Here is an 18,943-nt window from a genome sequence, read left to right as displayed (position 1 = left end):
TATGTTAATTAAATATATATTATAAAAAACTTTTTATGTAAATAAAGACTTACATTTTCAAAAAATAAAAGTTGTACATTTTGGTCAAAATCATACATATAGCATGTAGCACAATTACAGCCATGTTGTTATACATGTATAGATAATGAGGCATGTGATACATTGTCTGTAGGTAGGCCATCAGGAAAATATTTTTTATGTATATTGGTTACTCTTGCATTAAACTTCATTTTTACAATTTCATTTGCCACATTTATTCTGCTGAAGCTGGTACTGATTACTGCATTTTTCTTTCCTGGTTATAGCTCTGTAATAACTAAATCTCTAATTTAATTGTTTTAAAATATTGATTTTTTTGCGTTTTTGAGTTCTGTTGGTGTTGAAGTAGCTTAGCTATAAAGGAAAATGTAGCAGTCGGCCAACATTTTTGGATATTGAGGTTTTGTAAATGTCAATTTTTCAACACTCCCTAGTAAAAAAATAAAAAAACAAAAAATGTTTTTTAAGTAATAATTTAAAATTCAATTACTTTTATGTGTTGATTTTATAATTCCATGTAAGTGCTTGTACAGATGAACACTTCTTACAGATGATGTGAATTTTCTTCTTACCATTCTGTAGTGTTAAATGTACTTTTGAATACATTTTTATTGGTATTATTAATTATAGAAGAATAAACATATGAAAAAACATATTTTTTTTTAATAGGTTACTCTACTATTGTTGGTCCACCTAGACATAATCGTGCAAGTTCTGTTTATGCTTCTCCAAGTAAGTAAAATTTAATAATTCCATCTATATAACATTATTTTTATTTTTCTACCTTTTATTCATTTCTGTAAATAACAGATTTAAAAAGAATTTGTATATTTTTATTATAAAAATAAAAGATAATAGAATTTCATTAAAATAAAGATAATTATAAATAATAATGAACCGGAGTAGTAAAGAAAGGAGTTGAGTTTGAAATGACAATAGGTAGAGAAAATATAAACAGTCTCAAACAATTAAATTCTAAGAAAAATGTAAAGAGAATAGATATAAATTGTAATTTAGGAAGCAAATAAAAGTTAATAACAGTAAAAGTAACAAGCCATCTCAAGAAAGATTGGCATTCTGAAAAAGTAAGTTTTAATATTGAACAAAAACATTGATATACAGTTGAGAAAAAAAAATTGATAAATGTTTGATATGGAGTATAATATTACATAATTTTTAAATGTGGAAATTTTTAGAATATTTTTAATGAAGGGAAATGGAAGGGGAAAGGCAGTTAAAGAGAATGTTACAGAGTTGTCAAGTAAAGTCAGAAAAGGGAAAATATATTACATGCTGTTAAGGAAAAAAAAGTAATTTGGGTAGGATATGTATATAGAAAAAAGAAAAGAAAACAAAGATGGAAACAATAAAGCTGGTAAGTGGCACAGAAAAGGTAATGGAAGGTTCACTGATTTGAAGAAAGAAGAAAATTAAAAGGTGAAGAGAGTTCAGGATAGAGAACGATTGTAAAAAAGGTTTAGTGATTATAATATTTGTGAGAATGGAGTTTGTAGTTATTAGTTAAATTTTATAAAATTTTAAAAGCCTTGTTTTTTCTTTTGCTAACAGATTTTCCCCAACTAATATCTCCTTTGTTCCAGTTTATATTCTATCAGTATATTTTGATCACGTCTTGGATACTTATTAGATTGTTATTTTCTACTGAAGATATTAGAATATTCACTCTTATCTTATTATTTGTATTTATATATTTGGATTATTTGAATTTGTGTTAATTATTGTACACTTTTCTGAGAACAATTCCTGTTTTTCTTTAAATTCTGTTCAAATCCTCTTTTAAATTGCCTAGTCTACCATAAAATTTTGAACTCAAACAATGTAGTAATTCTTATACTTTGAAAAATCTCCATCAGAAATTTATATCACTGTCACAATAACTCAATTATTTTCCTCATTCTTATGAGGAAAATTACATGAATAAGTGAAATAAAAAGTAAGCAGTTGTCTAGAAAAATTTAAAAGTGCTACTTTACATACACTTAAAACGATATTCAGTATTCTCTTCTAATAATGATTATCTTTAATTTTGCGTATTCTAAGCACAAAATATGAACTCATCACCACTGTACTAATAAAAATTTAATAATATCGTTGAAATATAAACCACCAAAACAGACTAATTAGATAAGTTAAACCTTATTAACTCCAATAACTGGTTTTCACTGGTATCCCTCATCTTAAGTTGGTATTATGATTTCCACAGTCGCATACAGAAAATTCTCTTGTTTATTTTACAGGCAGGTTTTTATGGAACTAGAAAATTTTACAGTGTATATTAAACTACTGTATATGGGTACTTTTGGTTTGACAGAACTAGAATTCAAGTATTTGTATAATCATCTTCTCCTGAAATGCTCGCACAAGGGCTATACTTTTGTAAATTAGTTAAATTAATATCGAAAGACAAAGTGTGGTTTATTTTAGATGAACTAATGCAAGTGATGTAATCATATATCACTAACATTTGTTGTAAAAAGAAAGATGTTATAGCAGTGGAGTGTCAATACCATCCACGATGATACTGCTATCACTATCCATCTACTGCTGATGTTTTACCAAGGATTTGACTGTATTTAAAAAAAATTGTTATCAATAATCATCACCATTAGTTTTTTGTGGGCTAGAAGAATGGCTTAAAAAATAAAAGAAAAGATCCTAAAATGTGGCACTCGCAGATGTTTTTCCATGTTGAATATTGTGAATCTTTCACAAACTCCTTTTCCTTCTTGAAATCAACTTGTTTCATATAGCCAATTTGAGCATCAAATTTTATAATGGAATTGTCCATATTACTGTCCATTTATTTTCTAACATTACAACAGCATTTATTTTCTGACATTACAACAGCATTTATTTGCTAATGAAACTGAATGGTTCATGATTGACTTGATGAGCATTATTACCGAGTAGAATCTGACTGTGGCAGAGGTTAGGTGGTTTGGAGAGTGACTAATTTCCTATGAAAATTGATCTGCTCTATTAAAGAAGAAGTTTGAAGAGTGGTATCAGGCATCAGGGTCTTTCTCTAGACATATTTATCAGTATTATTTTATTAGCTCTTCTAAAAAAATTGTTAGAATTAATGCAAGAAAAGTTCTATCCCATCTCTCTTTTTTCATTTTTACACACACACACACACACACACACACTCTGAAAGGAAAAATTCATGGTATTAGTATGCTCCTAATTAAATAGGATTAATTGCACATATAATTATTATGCTTTACAATAAAATACATGTTTGTTGAGGATTCAATATTAGACAATTTGAGAATTCAAAGAAAAATATTTCTGTTACATTAATGTATTTGTAACTTTCCTTTATTTTTAAAAAAAATAAAAGAATGTAAGAGTTCATTTCTAATTAAACTGTTTTTATAGGTCTTTGTAGACCATAACAAAGTATTGTACATACTTTTACTGAAAAAAGAATCAATTTTGTAATTTTATGTAAAAAATGTTAACACTGATAGATAAAAAAAAATTTCTTAATGTTTCTCTAAGTGTGATACCATTTCTTGAATAACTTTTTTTGCGTACATTACAGATCTGTAAATACCATTTTTTTATCACCCTTAGTTTTAAATAAATTACGCATCAAAAAAAATTAAGGGAAAATATAGTTAAAATCTGTAAAATTTATAATTTTTCATGGCCATACCTGTGTTACAATGATTTCGCTGATGCTTTTCTTTTATAAATAGCCTCAGGCACATCCCAAATTAATCTCCAACAGTCGGCTAGCATGTTAATATTCCATTTCCCTTTATAGTGGCTTTCTATCGCTGAATTGTCTTGGTGGAAACGTTCACCCTTGTTCGTCAGTAATGTCTCCAAGGTTTTCCGGGAAAAAATCCAGATGTGAGTGGAGGAAATGTATTTTCAAAGACATATTACATCCCATAGCTGTGTGTGTGTGTGTGTGTGTGTGTGTGTGAAGTAAGAAATTAATTAACAGTATTGTTGTAATTGTCATGTTTTTGTTTACAGAGAAAATGTTTGAAACGTCTTTAAATGAAGCCCAAGCTGCACTTTCTACATTATTTAACATTGAATTAAGAAAATCATTTTTTACCAACTCTTATTTAAGAACCAACAAATATTCCTTCTATAATTTTTCCTTCTCTTACATTCAGAAATTTCTGCCTGATATACAAAACTCCGGGACTACCCTTCTTCATTGCTTTTACAGATTTTTTTCATTAGTCCTAGCTTTATATGGAGAGGGAGTAAAAATTTTTTTTTTGGGTTCAACTAAGGGCTCATGAATAATATTATTCCCATTTGGAGTTAAGTTGTCTCGTTTCTTCCACTCTTTGGTAACATAATGTTTATTCCTAGCCCGGCTGTCCGATTCACAAAGATAACATGTATTTATTATAGCCTAACTGCATTCCTAACAAAATAGCTATAACTGTCAAATCACCACATATGTTCCAGCTATGTTTTTATAATTTATTTTTTCAAGAACGTCTTTCATCACATCGTTTGTCGCTTTAAAATTAATGCCATAAGCAATTGGTATTGAAGGATATTTGTTACTGTTGTGTAGTAGAACCATTTTTAAACTATACTTGGACGAATCTATTAAAAGGCACCAGTCCTTAGGTTTATGAACTTGTCCTAAGTGCAACATAAGCTCATCAATATTTGTGCAATAAACCAAACTATTTTCATCATTAAAGTACTGAGAAAGTTCTTTTTGTCAGCTTTGAAAACTCAAAATTTTTGTATTTTTTTTTAAGTAAATTCCAACCTTGCAGGCTTGATTCTAACAGTTCAGCTTGATTTTTGATAAATTTAAATCCCTAAACAAATCATTTAATTCACCTTGTGATATAAGATTTGGCTTATTGGAAGATAATTCAAAATCAAAAATCATTGTTGTCTTCAAAACATTCATTTAAAACATACATTCACGGGTGGCTCAGGAACTGCAATAATTTCACTGTGAGGTACAGACCTGATTGCAGATTACAATGAAGGATATTTTACAGTACTTTAGATTTTTTAGAAATTCCACACACTTGTTAAACAAAAGTAGTAACAGTCTGTTACATGATTCTTTAGTTCACGCCAAACCATAAGTAAACCAAATGGCAAAGCCTTCTGTGTACCTTTCAGCCATCCTCTTAAATAAACAGAACAATTAGTGCATACTATATGAGGAGCCCACATCATATCCTGATCACCAATTTTACACTGAAAGTACAAATGATATGCTTTTTTAATTAAAGGTGTAATGTTTTTTCTATTTGATTTTATGGCAAATTCACCACATGCATAACAAAAGGCATCAACATCATTTACACAATTAAAAGGCATTATGACAACACTGTTAACAAACTTAAGACAGCAAAATTAATTCATTTCTAAATCCAGTGCTTAATACAACACAGCTGTGTTAGCTACATGTTTTGACCTGCACAGACATGATTAATCTTGTCCATGAAGGCTCACTCTTCAGTATTAGATATGATGTCATAATATGATTTAATTCTTTGTCTATTATGTTTATTTATAGCTTACAAATTATGTTAACAAAGTTAAACAATAAAAAATGAGCTAATAAAATACAATGTAGGAGCTTAAAATCCTAACTATACATTGAAAAATGAAAAAAATTTCAAAAAGGTGGGTGACAAAAAGATTCTGACTAGTTCATATTTGTTTTCAGCATCAAAAAACAGATTAAAATCATGTATTGCATGTTAGGAAACAAAAATTATGTTTTTCAGTGTAATCAATAACGAATTTGGCTGTATGATTATAACAGCAAACATTTCCAATCAAATAGCTCTTCGTATGCAGACATTCCCCTTATCTGGACAAAACAGTTTCTAGCAAGTGTCTGGAGAAGGGTGGTTTCATTCGTGTGTGTGTATGTATGTATGTATAATAATTAAAATATAAATTTTTTTTTACCTTTAAAGTACCACTATAATTCTTTTAATTTGTAAACATAAACTTAAACAAGTGCGTTCACCATGGTCACTGCTTCTTTAGCTCTTTTTATTGAAATAAATGGAATAGGCATTAAAGAATTAAAAATTAAAGAAAATATGTTATTTTTTCAGTCACTTCATTAAGACTGTATTGGTATTGTTAATATATGAGGGTAAATCAAATGTAACAGGATTTTATTTTTAAAAAAAGATTTATTTATTAAAATTAAAAGGCAAATATAATTTATTTTTCTACTTAGTTTCCTGCTTTAGAAATACATTTTTCCCAGCGAGAAGGAAGGTTTTCTACGCAGCATTGTAGAATGAAGCTGATTGCATCAGGAACCAATTGCACACGAATACCTCCATGCCCTCATCATCTTCAAATTGTTGTTCATCTAGAGAATTTCTTTAAGCGGTCCAAACAAATCGCAGGGTGATAGGTCTGCGGTGAAGGGAGGATGATCAAATTGAATTCAGTGCATTTCTTCTAGTTTTGAAACTGTTGGAGCTGCAATATGGGACCTGGTGTTGTTATGGAGGAGGGTAGCCTCCCGAATCGGTTGGTCTCATCTTCTGCAGTGATATGCAGCCCTCACCTCATTCAACAGCTTCCAGTAGCAAGCAGTATTGATTGTGCATCATTCATGCAAAAAATCAATGAGTAAAATGCCTCACCGGTCGAAAAAATGGTTGAAAGAACCTTGCCAGCTGACAGTTGAGTCTTGGCTTTCACTGGGGCTGCCTCCCCTTTCCTCTGCCACTCCATACTGGCTTGTTTCAACTGGGGAGTGTAGTGGTGGACCCCTGTTTCATCGCAGGTTATGATCTGATTCAAAAATACATCACCTTCTTTTGCAAACCTTGCTGTAAGCCTCTGGCAGACTTCCAGACATCTCAACTTCTGATCTGCGGTCAAAAGGCTTGGGACCCATTTGGCACACACTTTAAGGAACTGTAGGTCGTTTGTGATGATTCCTTGACAGCTCCCATAACTTATTCCGACCTGTTCTGCAATTTCAGATACTCTCACCCATCGATCGTCTTCAAGATTGGCTCGAACGGCACGAATGTTTTTGTCTAATGCTGGTCTGAGGATGGCGATTGTGTTCCTGATTTTCCACTCATTCTCGGCCTTCCTTGAACTCTTTATGCGAGGCAAACACACAAGTCCTTGACAATGTTTGGTCCCTGAACTGTGCAGTCGGTCTCCGGAAAATTTCTGTTGCTTGAACTCCTTCATAAGAGGAAATTTTATAAATATGTGTTGCGCAGTGGAGCTGCTTCTACATTGTGAGCATTACTGAAGAAATTGATTGGGAGTGTGGAATGGTCAGCTCACCCCACCCAAGCATACTAGAAGTGCAGGCCCAGTCCTACCAACTGAAGACGCTCAGGAACAAAAATCCCATTTATATTTGATTTACCCTTGTATTACAATATTGACTTAATGGTGCAATTTAAAACTAATCCAAAACTTTAAACTCTTCTTTGATTTTTCTGATCCTTATTAAAAATCTGTTAACTGCATTGCAGCTTAACCATGATGCTTCCTGGAAAAAAGTTTTAAAAACGTATAAAGATGCTAAAAATTTAAAGTTTTTTTCATTGTTCTATGATAGATTATATTCCTTCATTCATTTGTTACTTGAATGTGTGCTTATTTTTAATTTGATAATGGTGTACTATAGTTCATTGTGGATGTGATAGGACGATAGTTTATTGTGCTATACAAACCACGAAGTTCAATTAAAAGAAAGTGTTTTCAATCACTAAAACAACAATCAATTGCGTCTTATTTTTAAAAAAATTCTGAAAGAGTAAAATGCATAATTTATTAATTTTCTTTTTTTTAATGTCTAGTTTTTTCTCGTTAGCTACTGAAGTTTTTTAATAAGTATTTGTTAATGCATTACATAGTACATGCACCACTGTATGTACAATCTATTTACTTACAGTATTAGTGATAGTGAAAATTTGTTGTATGTTAATATGTTTTGAATAATTCTGGATATTACTTTTACCAGGTACGTAATAGTGTAATATAATGTACTGTATTTTATTTTTTTATTTACCGTTACGTCTTAATATAGTGCATGCAAATACTGAACTACAGTACAGTATTAGGTCATTTTAATACCTATTACTTTATTAAATATTATTTTTGGATTGACCATGATTTTGGATTATCCACGATCCACTTCTTGGTTATTATCAGGAATTGACTGTATATGTCATTTTTCCAATGCCATTGTTTTATATTTTGATAATTTATTTCTAGTATTTTTATATTATCAGTTTTAATCAAATATGTGTTTTCATTTTTATATGTTCTGCATAATTTGACTTTTGTTTTGAATATTTGTATGCTTGTAAATGTTGCTTTCTTTTTTTTATTAATTCTGTTGGTCATACCAGTGTAAAATTTATCACCATTTATTTTATACACTGCCAGGTTATTATATTTATTGTAATTATTTTGATGTATTGTGGGTTTTTTTTTTTATTAATAAAGCTGTTTTGTAGTTTTTGTTTGGTATCTTGAAGTCCTACATTAATTGTTTTATCATGTATGATGCTACATTTTTCTCAAAGATATTTATTATCCTTTTGTATTTTACTTAATGTCTTATTTTATTAATTACTAAATCTATGTGTTTTGTTTTGTAACCATTATTTTTAGTTATGTATTTTATTATATTTATCTCATCCGTCAGTGTTTTATTTTTGTTAATAAAAGCTCTATTTAACATGCTATTGTATTCAGACATTTTTTGTGAAAACATTTGTAGATGTATTACTTATTGTAGTAATAGGAGTTATAAAAAATTAATTTTGTTACTTATTTCCATTTCAGTTGTATGTTTTATTTTGTGTGATAAGAATTTAGTTTGTTTGAAATTGTATCCTGTTCATTTTTTATTTGTCCCTATAAATCACCAAAATATTGTCTCATATTGGATACGTAATTTTATTGTATGTGTTTTATGAATTTGATATACTATTTATTATATCTGTGTGTTGTAAATAAATTTCTGTGAGTTACATGATACTACTGAGTAGTGAACCCTTAGTTAAACCTTCCTTTTGTATATTGTAATAATTTGCATCAAAATTTAAAATAGTTGTGATCTAACGTAATTCTAATAATCTTATTACTCAAGTTTCATTTGGGTCATTCTATGTCAATTAAACCATACTAGCTCACAGCCCTGTTCAATCTAAAGTAACTCACTCCAATTAATAAATTTTATTACGACAAGTTCTGCATCATTTTGCCATTTACTCCAAAGACCATCTTGTGAAAATTTTTCTACAAATATTAAAAGATCCATTATGACAATTCATGCCCATTCTTTGCAGTTCCTAAGTTACATGCACATCACCCTTTTTTTTCTGAACAACTTAACTCTTTAGATATGGCCCCCTGAGATTTTTGGTTTTCTTTAATGTGAAAATTGTGCTTGCAGGTTTGTCCAGGAGGACATTATGAAAAATGCCACAAAAGCCAAATGGCATTCCAAAACAATTCAGAAGTGTTCTGAATAGTAGCAATAATGTTAGATCAAGTTTATTGAGTTAACAATGATCACACTTTGAAGGTGGTGAGACATAAAAATAGATGTGCAAGATATTTTTGTTTAATATCATATATTGGATAATATTGGCCTTTATCAGTATATGTAGGTTAATCTAAATCATCTGAAGTTTAAATTGCACCCAATTTATGAAAATTAGAAACCATTTGTTAAATGTTTGATTTACCAATTATTACAATAAATAAAAAACACTTACTTAAATTTTCAAAATTGACGCTTTATTTTATATAAAAACACTATAGCTATTTCGATTCCACTGGAATCTTCTTCAGTAGTATAAAACTTTTTAAAAAAATATTTTATAAAATAAAGTGTCAATTTTTAAAATTTATACAAGTGTTTTTTATATGTTAAAAACCATATTAAGCAAGAGTGATAAATGTAAATACAAATTTTGTCAGTTGAAAACCAGATCTGGTTTTATACCTAAGCAAATTCTTTATATATGTAGTTAATAGTTTAACATTAAACATAATTAATGTTAAGTAAGTTTTTTTGTCAAAGCTTCATTATTAGTATAAGTATTTATTAATGGAATCAAAAATTTGGTTTTTCATAGGAATATAAAAAAAGTTTTTACATAATAATTTCAGTAACTTAATATATTGAGATGCGACTAGCATGTAGTTTTGTTTATCTTTTGCTTGTTTGTTTTTGAAGGCTCAATACCATTGAGCCTTCTGATTAATCCAGGAGAATTTGGATATCATTTCTGAAATTTAGGAATCAGGTGAACAGGATTTCCCTAATTAGCCAAGTCTTTTACATTAATAAGAAACAATGAGATCACATCAATAAGTAAATCATTCAGGCAGATGGTTTTTAAACTAATTATCTGTGGTACACACATGCATGTGTTAAAATGACATATTTTTCAGTTTTGTTTTTTTTTTTTTTTTTTTAATTAAAAGTACACTTTTTGTTTTTATTATTTCAGCACATTCGCCAGCAAGTATTTTTAGAACCAGCAGTCCAGTCATTAATTCTCCTTCATCAGACCGTTCATCATACATGACTCGACAACCATTTTCAGATCTGGAACCAATATATGGAGACCCAAATTTGTCACATTCACCAAATACTAGTCGACGCTCACGCCGATTGCGCTGATGTTATTTTTCTGATCATGAAATTTTACTTAGGAACATTGAAATAGATGTTTATATTTATCAATGTAGTACTGACTTAAGTGCCTTATTTTGTTCTCATATGATGCAATTCTTAACTCATTTCTAACAGTTTTTGATAAAATGTTATCAAAAGGCATTTCAAATCCTTGATAATTATTTTATACTTACATTAAAACTATATTAGCCACTATGTTTATTTATTTACTTTCTATTAATTACTTATATTTCTTATTTTTCTTATGTCTACAAATGTCAACAGTGAACATAATAATAGTATGTTGTGTAGATAAATATCAACAATGTTTAGGAATCTTGAAAATTTCAAATTTTTGAATGAATTATTTTATCTTTTTTCATATACTCTATATGTAACAATATTTTCAATTCACCAAACTATATAAAAACATTACAAAATTTATTATTAGCATGAATTTTACAGAATGATAACTTATATTCGTATTAAAGCTACATCACATAAATAAATATAGATTTAAATAGCAAAGTAACATATTGCATTTAAACATCTGAAAAATACAATTTGATTACAAATAAATGTATTAAAATGTCTAGAGTAAATATTTTAATTGTTTTACAAATATTATATCCATCTCATACTTTTCCTAAACAATCTTCTGTTTAATTTTAAATTACGATTATTTTAATGATTTATCAAAATTATTCCAGTATATTGGTTTAAGCGAACCAATTACTACATATATTCTGTATTCCCTATTCTTCTTTACATACACTGAAGTATAAGCTGATAAGAGAAGATTCTTGTTCAGCATATTAAATTGAATGTTTGAAAAAGTGATTTTGTCTATAAAATTTTATTGAAAAAACCTGTCGCATAATTTATGATCAAAAGCTTTGTACGATTGAGTTAAATTTAAATTTATAAAATTTAATAAAAGCAATAAGATTTTTGTTTCTTTGTAAAATTATTTAATCTTTTTACATTTTTAATTAAGATTTTTTTCTTTTGCGATTGGAAAGTTTATATAGAAATAAATATTTATAATTTTTTTTTTATCCAAAGATCTTTTCAGGTGGTTCAGTCCAAACAATAACAGCAGGTTCAAGAAAACCATTATTATCTATTATTTTAGATTGTTAGTTTACAATCTTTTTCAGTGTTGGTATAATTACAAAAATAAATAAAAGATAATAAATTATTAAAGTTTCTAATTCATTCACTGTCCACAAATGTAGACATCAATATTTTATTCTAGTCATAAATTACCAGTTTGTTTTCAGAATAATGACTGTATTATTTAAAAGAATGGATTATAAATTTAAAATAATATTAGTTGTAGATAAAATAGCATAGTTAGATGTAAATTATATCATCTTGTTGCATCTTAAGATCATTGTGATACATTTATTAAATAAATAAAAAAAATAAGAATGTTGACATGTCTACAACAGGCATAAATGAGTTAATTTTGTTTCATTTGGTTTTGTTAATTATGTTCATGTGTTTGTACGTAGTGGATTTTATCAAAGAATTGTTGGTTAAGTATGGGATTGATTTGTTTTATACTTTAAGAAATAAACTATAAATATACATTGTGTGTGTGCTGTGTGTAAGTGAATGAATTCCATGATAAATGTACGTTTGGTTTTTATTTGTGATAACCAAACATGGAGAGCATGTTTATTTTAAATGGCATAGCTCATAAGTTATAACACACAATTTTCATAAAATACAGATATTGTTTTTTTGTATGAGTGGTAGAGTGGATAAAATTAAAGAGTTTGCATATTTAAAAAAAAACATGATTATAAATACTTTCTTTGTAAACCTCTATTTACTTAAAATGTTTGATGGCACTGTTAGGTTTAATTTAAGGAAAATATATAGCATACTTTTGATTGATAATTGTTTTATGTTAATTATCATCAAAGAACATTCATTTTTGAACTGGAATATTGTTTGCTGGTTAAACATGAGGGTCCTGTACAAAGGTAGTACCTTTTCTAATAATTAAAGAATAACCAATGAAAGCTTCTTAAACAATTTTTATATTTTATTTCCGCCTACTTTTGGTCATTTTCCCATATGTTTACCCTAATTGTTTTGGCACTTACAATGTGTAACAATTTTTATATATCCTTGTCATACTCATCTCCCATCAGTCTCTTAGAAATTTAGTTTTTGTTTTCATCAACCCATCTCTCAGACATTTTCTACAGAAAGTAAGTTTTTCAGTTCCCAGAAATAGGTGAAAATCACAAGAGACCAAATCCAGGGCCTAAAATGGATGATCACTTTGTATTTAAAGTGTTAAATTTTGTTAACAGCATTACTCCTCTGGTTGCTTGGCGTTTGTTTTATATTGATATTTGAGCTTGTTTGATATTACCTTGTATGAAAATGTTTGGGTTTTAATAAGTACAATGGCAGTTTTGTGAATTGTAGATAAAAAAAATGAAAAATGCCTCAGCTTCACAGAGGCACATCGGACATGGATATGTTTCATGTTGATTAAGGTCTGAAGTACAAATTAAATAAAATTTATATATTCGATAATATTTTTTATTTGATCAAATTATGCACATATATACATTAAAATATATTACAATCATTATATACATATTTTACACTCACAAGCAATAATTCGTCACCTAGATTACAATTCATTACATCACATTGATCGAGTTAGTAGAGGGCGCAGTCATAGACAAAAGAGGACAGTGCGTACTGTGAAGTACGAAACATACGCTTTCGTTTCGAGTAGGTCGATATATTGAGAAAATACTGCGTCGATACACGTTGAATTTCGCGTGGTGGAAACAGCACGGTCGTTGTTCAAATCTGAATCGGTAGTGCATAAATTTGCTTACTTTTGCGGGACACCCACATCAACTCAGCTTTTGATTTAGGGGCCATAGTTTTAGATTAAACTATCCTATAATAAAACAGAAGAGTCGGAGAAGAAAAGATAAGCGATAAAAAATTATATTTGATTTGATTCTATTAAATTTAACAAAGTTCAACTTTATTTATACTTTTAATTTACTTTATTTAATAATCGTTATATATTTGAGTTTGACGCATACTTACTTTGGCGGTGCTATTCTAACCTATTCATTTTAAAAGAACAATTAAAACAGAAATTTTAAGTCGCCAAATAAAACATAAGCAATAAAAGTATTTTTGATTTGATTTTAATTTTAATTGATATTTGTAATTTATTTTATTTAATAATCATTATTTATTCAAGTTTTACATATACTTAACATTGGCAGCGCTATTCTAACCTATTTGTTTTATACGAAAGAATAAGAGAGTAAAGAAATGCTGAATTACTTAGTCGACTAATTTTGTATGTAAAAGAATGAACAGTACACGCTGCACATATCTATAGCACGGCGTGTGCTGAGTGCAGCCCACTTCTACTCCCACTATACCAAGTCTCTGAAACTCATGTTGAGTCATGGTAACACATAAATTTTTTCTAAGACCCCAGCCATAAGACATATCCATGTCAAAAAAATGGGAATTATTCATTGATTTCACTAAATGTGTTTTAAAATCCTTCTTTATTATTGCTTCTGCTCTATAGAATTGACCTATCAATGATCATAGATTCACACTGACCCGAAGCTAGCTAACTGTTGCCAATCTTTCCCTTTTTTCCTCTGATCCTCCTATTCTATTCTTCCAAATTTTCCTCCCTCTGGTCTTGTTTCAACATATTCTCATTATCTCAACTTAGTATGTGTTTAGACTCCCAATTCTATAATTTCTACACTGGTATTATTCCCAACTCTTCTCTTATGTTTGCTTTCATTAATTGGTGCCTTATAGTTTCACCTCAAGATATTTAATTTCTATTACTGTTATTCTGCTTATCTCTTATAGTCCATGCTTGTGTTCCTTATAGTAATGGAAGGTGTTGTTTGATATGCCTTTAACATGGCATTCCTGCTAATTACTTTCCCTCCTACAACAACATTAGATTGTAAAAAGTTCTGGCTTTCTGATTATTATTTATTTACACTTTTTTTGTATTTTCTTTTTCATTAATTACTGTCCTGAAATAATCATAGCTTAAAGCATGTTCCAAACCAATACCATTCTACTTTGTAGCCAATTCCTCCTTCTCTCCTCCAACTTTCATTACTTCACGTTTCTTAACACGAGCTTCATGTTTCTTTCTAACTTACTGCACATTGTAAATAGACTGGTCCAATTCTCCAATTTGTTTCCCTTTTACAATGTTTTATAACTCAATCCATAAGACAGTAATAGAAGAGGCCTCAAACTACTTACCTACTTTATATCTTCCTCCATTTTAAAAATTCTTATTCTAACATCTATCCTGATCATGCCATTCATGTCATTAAATATAATATTTATGGCATTTATTAATTTCATAGAAAACACTCATCTTTCAATGCTTTCTAAACTTCCCTCTATGGTACTGAATAAAAGGCTATCGCCAAATCTAAGAAAGTCAGGACATATCCTCCCTCTGTAGCCATTTTCAGAGTATTTATACGACTCTGAGTTTGTTGAGTTCATCCGAATATCACTTGCCCTTCTTGAAGTTTCTCCTTAAGCTTCTTTCTAACGTCTTTGTGTACAACTTGAATAGTATAGAGGACTAACATAAACATTTGCACTATAATGTACCAACCAAGTTTTCTGAATCTTCTGCTGGATTGCCTTGGCTTAGCAGGGGGATCTCAAGCAGGTTAAGTATTAAAGTTGTAGTAAGAGAGACTAAAAGAATTCTCTTGTATGAATTGTTTTATTATACTCGTACAATGCATATGGAAAGCATTGTTACACTTCATCAATTCCATACCAGAAACAAAGCTTCCCAGGGCCCATGAATCCAATCCTGCTGAACTAATTCACTATGTTAGTGTAAATTTTCAGCACCATCATTACAGTATTGATTCATTCATAAAATCACCCTTATCTGTAGATGAATTGTACACAACTACTCGTTTGCTTTTAATTAAGAATTTGAATAACAGTTCACTTCCATTACACAGGACTTATAATTTTATTGTTCATTTTAAAAAGGCATTAAAATAAAGACTTGTTAAGAAATTTGGTAAGGCATAGATTATGACAAGTTAAAGAGGATGGCTGACCAATCTCAGTCTTAAATTGATCAGGATCTTTGACCCGAGTGGTAGTGATGTATAAATAACTACTACATTCTTTACACTCTTCAAGATCGTTGTAATTAACAACTTATTATAAAAACACATCGTTACGTGCTCTTATGGGCTACCAGTAGTAATATTTCATTGTGCTGAAATAAAAATGTTTGTGAATTTGGTCCAAATTTATAATCTTGAACAGTATTTTGATATCTTTTATTTAAGAAGTAATTTTAAATGTATTTCATCGTGTAAAATGTTTGTCAGTGAAAAAAAGTTTATAATAAAAGTAGAGTAATCTCTCTTTCTTCTCGTAAGAATTATGATTAGATGAAACTGTAGGTATTAGCAAGTACCATATAATTGTATGTTTTGGGTTCACATTTTGTATACCTACATATTGTTGAAGAATCACAAAAAATTCAGGTTTATTTAATTTTTAAACTCATTAGCAGAGTAAAATTGTGTAAACGAAAGATCTTAACAAATTGATTTGAATAAAAGGGATTTATTTATTTAAGGGAATTTATATAGTTATAATTACATCACTTAAAATATATTTGTTTGTTTTCACTGACTTTGTAGTTTCTGATTGAATCCTTTTTCTTTAATGATTAGCCAGTCATGTCATGTATGTAATAGTCATATATTTTGTATGTGTATATATTTATATATATATATTAATTTTAATATAAACCTAGTATTGAACATCGAGATAAGACTTACATTAATTTTTTCATAATAGTATGTTCGAGAAACCTGTATCCTCAGTCATGATTTGAATTCATTTTATTAATTGCACTTTAAATAAAAATATTAAAAAATTAACAAAATACTGTTAAAATAAATATACCATGCACATGGTGTATGTTTGTTACAGTGCTGTAATAATGTAATGAAAACTACATATTAATTTATTAGAGTGCTGTTGTATTCGTGTAATAAATTACATTATTGCACTCGTGTAAGTAATTGCATTTATACCATTCAATGTTATAAATTTTTTTCCTCTCCCTTTATTCTACTATACTTACCACATAATATGTATGTACATTTGTGACTTGTATATAATTGTAAGTAGTTTTATTTCATATTATTGCTTAAATTAAATTAAAATTTTGTTTGTTTATAATTTGTGTATTTCTTACAGTAATAATTAACTTATTACTTTAGATTAAATCAATTTTAGTGATGTTTTTATTTGTTCCTTTTGTGTAATTTGATTATTTTTATATGTAATAAATTTTTTTAAATTACACCATACTGCATTTATAATTAAAATTTATTACCCTTTAACATGACATGTATTTAAAAATACAATGGTAGATTTTTTTGATACTTCATTGTCTGGATAAACTTAAGGAAAGAATTTCTATGTTTCACATACAATAAAAACTTTAAATAAGGCCTCATAAACGACATCTATGCTTTCTACAAGCTGTTGAACTGGTGATTAAATTTTCTTTCATTAGAATGCGAAAGCAGTTTCAGGATGTTAAAACTCACTGGTTAAGAGATGTGGATTCCATTTCATTTAACAGTTATATTTGTTTTAAATTTTACTTTCTTTTCTATTTATGGATTTTAAAGTTTTTCTTTATTATTTATCCATATATGCACGACTTATATTACAGCTGTTTACCAATCAAGCAATACAGACAAAAAAAATTTTTATATAAAGTGTTTTTTGTAGATAATGGAAGTAAATATACAACTGATATCTGATTTTAACTTGGCTGGATTGTGATTTCCAGCAAATTAATTTATGGTAGATATGGTGGGGGATCTGATTGATGAAGTAAGAAGTAGACACATACAATAATAAGTAGGAACAGCAAACTGTAGGCTATGACTAATTCAAAACACTTTTTAAGAAAGTCTGCAACAAACTTATGGATTACATTTTGACAAAAGATCTCTAGTTTTTTGGGTTGTAGAATTATCCCCGTTTGATAACTTCACTGGTAAAGGAACATCAGTTAATATATTTGTTGGCAGCTTTTTAATTAAGTTTTAAATCTTAGTATTTTTTAAAAGTACTTAATAAGAATATGGTTGGAAAGTCTTGTGTGATCTGAATTGAAAATATTCATTGATATTTATATTGTTGAGTATTTTTGTATATTTACATACTAAATAATGTTAAAATGTGGTCCTTTTAAGTATTTGAGCATATCACACATGGGTTTTATTATTTTGATGGATTTATTATTTATGTCTATGAAATGAATAGTAAATGTTTGATTGTTGCTATAGAGGGTTCTAAATGTTCACTGAGTCTTGTTTAATTAATATTTTATGAAACAGTTAGTTAACAGGTCGAGTTATATACTTCATAATGAACATTATACACTGTTAATATTTATAATTACTTATAATTTCAAGTCCTGTTTAAGTGATGTACAAACTTTGAACTAAGTAATTGTTATTCCTACAAGTATATTCCTGTAATTTTACAGACAATAATTTCATGGAGTAAACTATTAATTGAAATGTTAGATTAAAAACTTCAAAGTTAAATTAAAATTTATTTATTTATTTTTTTGTTTGGCTAACAGGATTACTTGAAACAATGTTGTTTTGCATTTATTTCTCTTTCTTCTGGGCGTTTTCTTTCCTGGTCTTCCAGTTCTTTCATTTTCTTTTTGTTTCTCTTTTCTGACCAGATGTTGTAGATTCCTTTTTTTCTCCTTTTGGAAACCATTGAAATGTACCAGTTTTCTGAACATTGTTCTCTATCTTGTACTTTTTCTTCATATATTTTAGGTCTTTTTGAATAAAAATTGATTTCTGTTCTTGTGTTGTAAATATGGTTAAAGATTTGTTTTGTGGCCTAGTTTTTCTCTTTCTGATGGAATTTCACATTATCTCGGTTTCATTGTATTTGTAAGGATCATTATTTCTGAATTTGTATTCATTTTTACTTATTTTTATTGGTCCTAGGATTTTTCTTAACAATTTTCCTATTGCATTTATTTCACCTTTTATTGAGATGTTCTTTTTGTTGTAAATCTTTTGTTCCATTTTTCTTGTTCTGGATTCTTTATCTAAACCATTGATTCTGATTATTTCTCTCAGATTTATA

General features: G+C 28.6%; 1 protein-coding gene across 1 annotated transcript in view; it reads left to right on the top strand.

Annotated features, from left to right (window-relative positions):
- Gp210 (nucleoporin 210) overlaps positions 1-17,108 on the top strand; it is a 108,991-nt gene extending 91,883 nt beyond the window's left edge. Inside the window, exons 19-20 of the mRNA XM_075364745.1 lie at positions 709-771; positions 10,542-17,108. Coding sequence (XP_075220860.1) covers positions 709-771; positions 10,542-10,714 — 236 coding nt within the window. The 3' untranslated portion in view covers positions 10,715-17,108. The remainder of the gene's footprint in view (positions 1-708; positions 772-10,541) is intronic.
- Positions 17,109-18,943: the final 1,835 nt, after the last annotated feature.

This window comes from Lycorma delicatula, chromosome 4 (genome assembly GCF_047948215.1).
Source record: "Lycorma delicatula isolate Av1 chromosome 4, ASM4794821v1, whole genome shotgun sequence".
In the NCBI taxonomy this organism is placed as follows: Eukaryota; Metazoa; Arthropoda; class Insecta; order Hemiptera; family Fulgoridae; genus Lycorma; species Lycorma delicatula.
The sequence above is the reverse complement of the archived record's forward strand: the minus strand, read 5'-3'. Positions and strand labels throughout refer to the sequence as shown.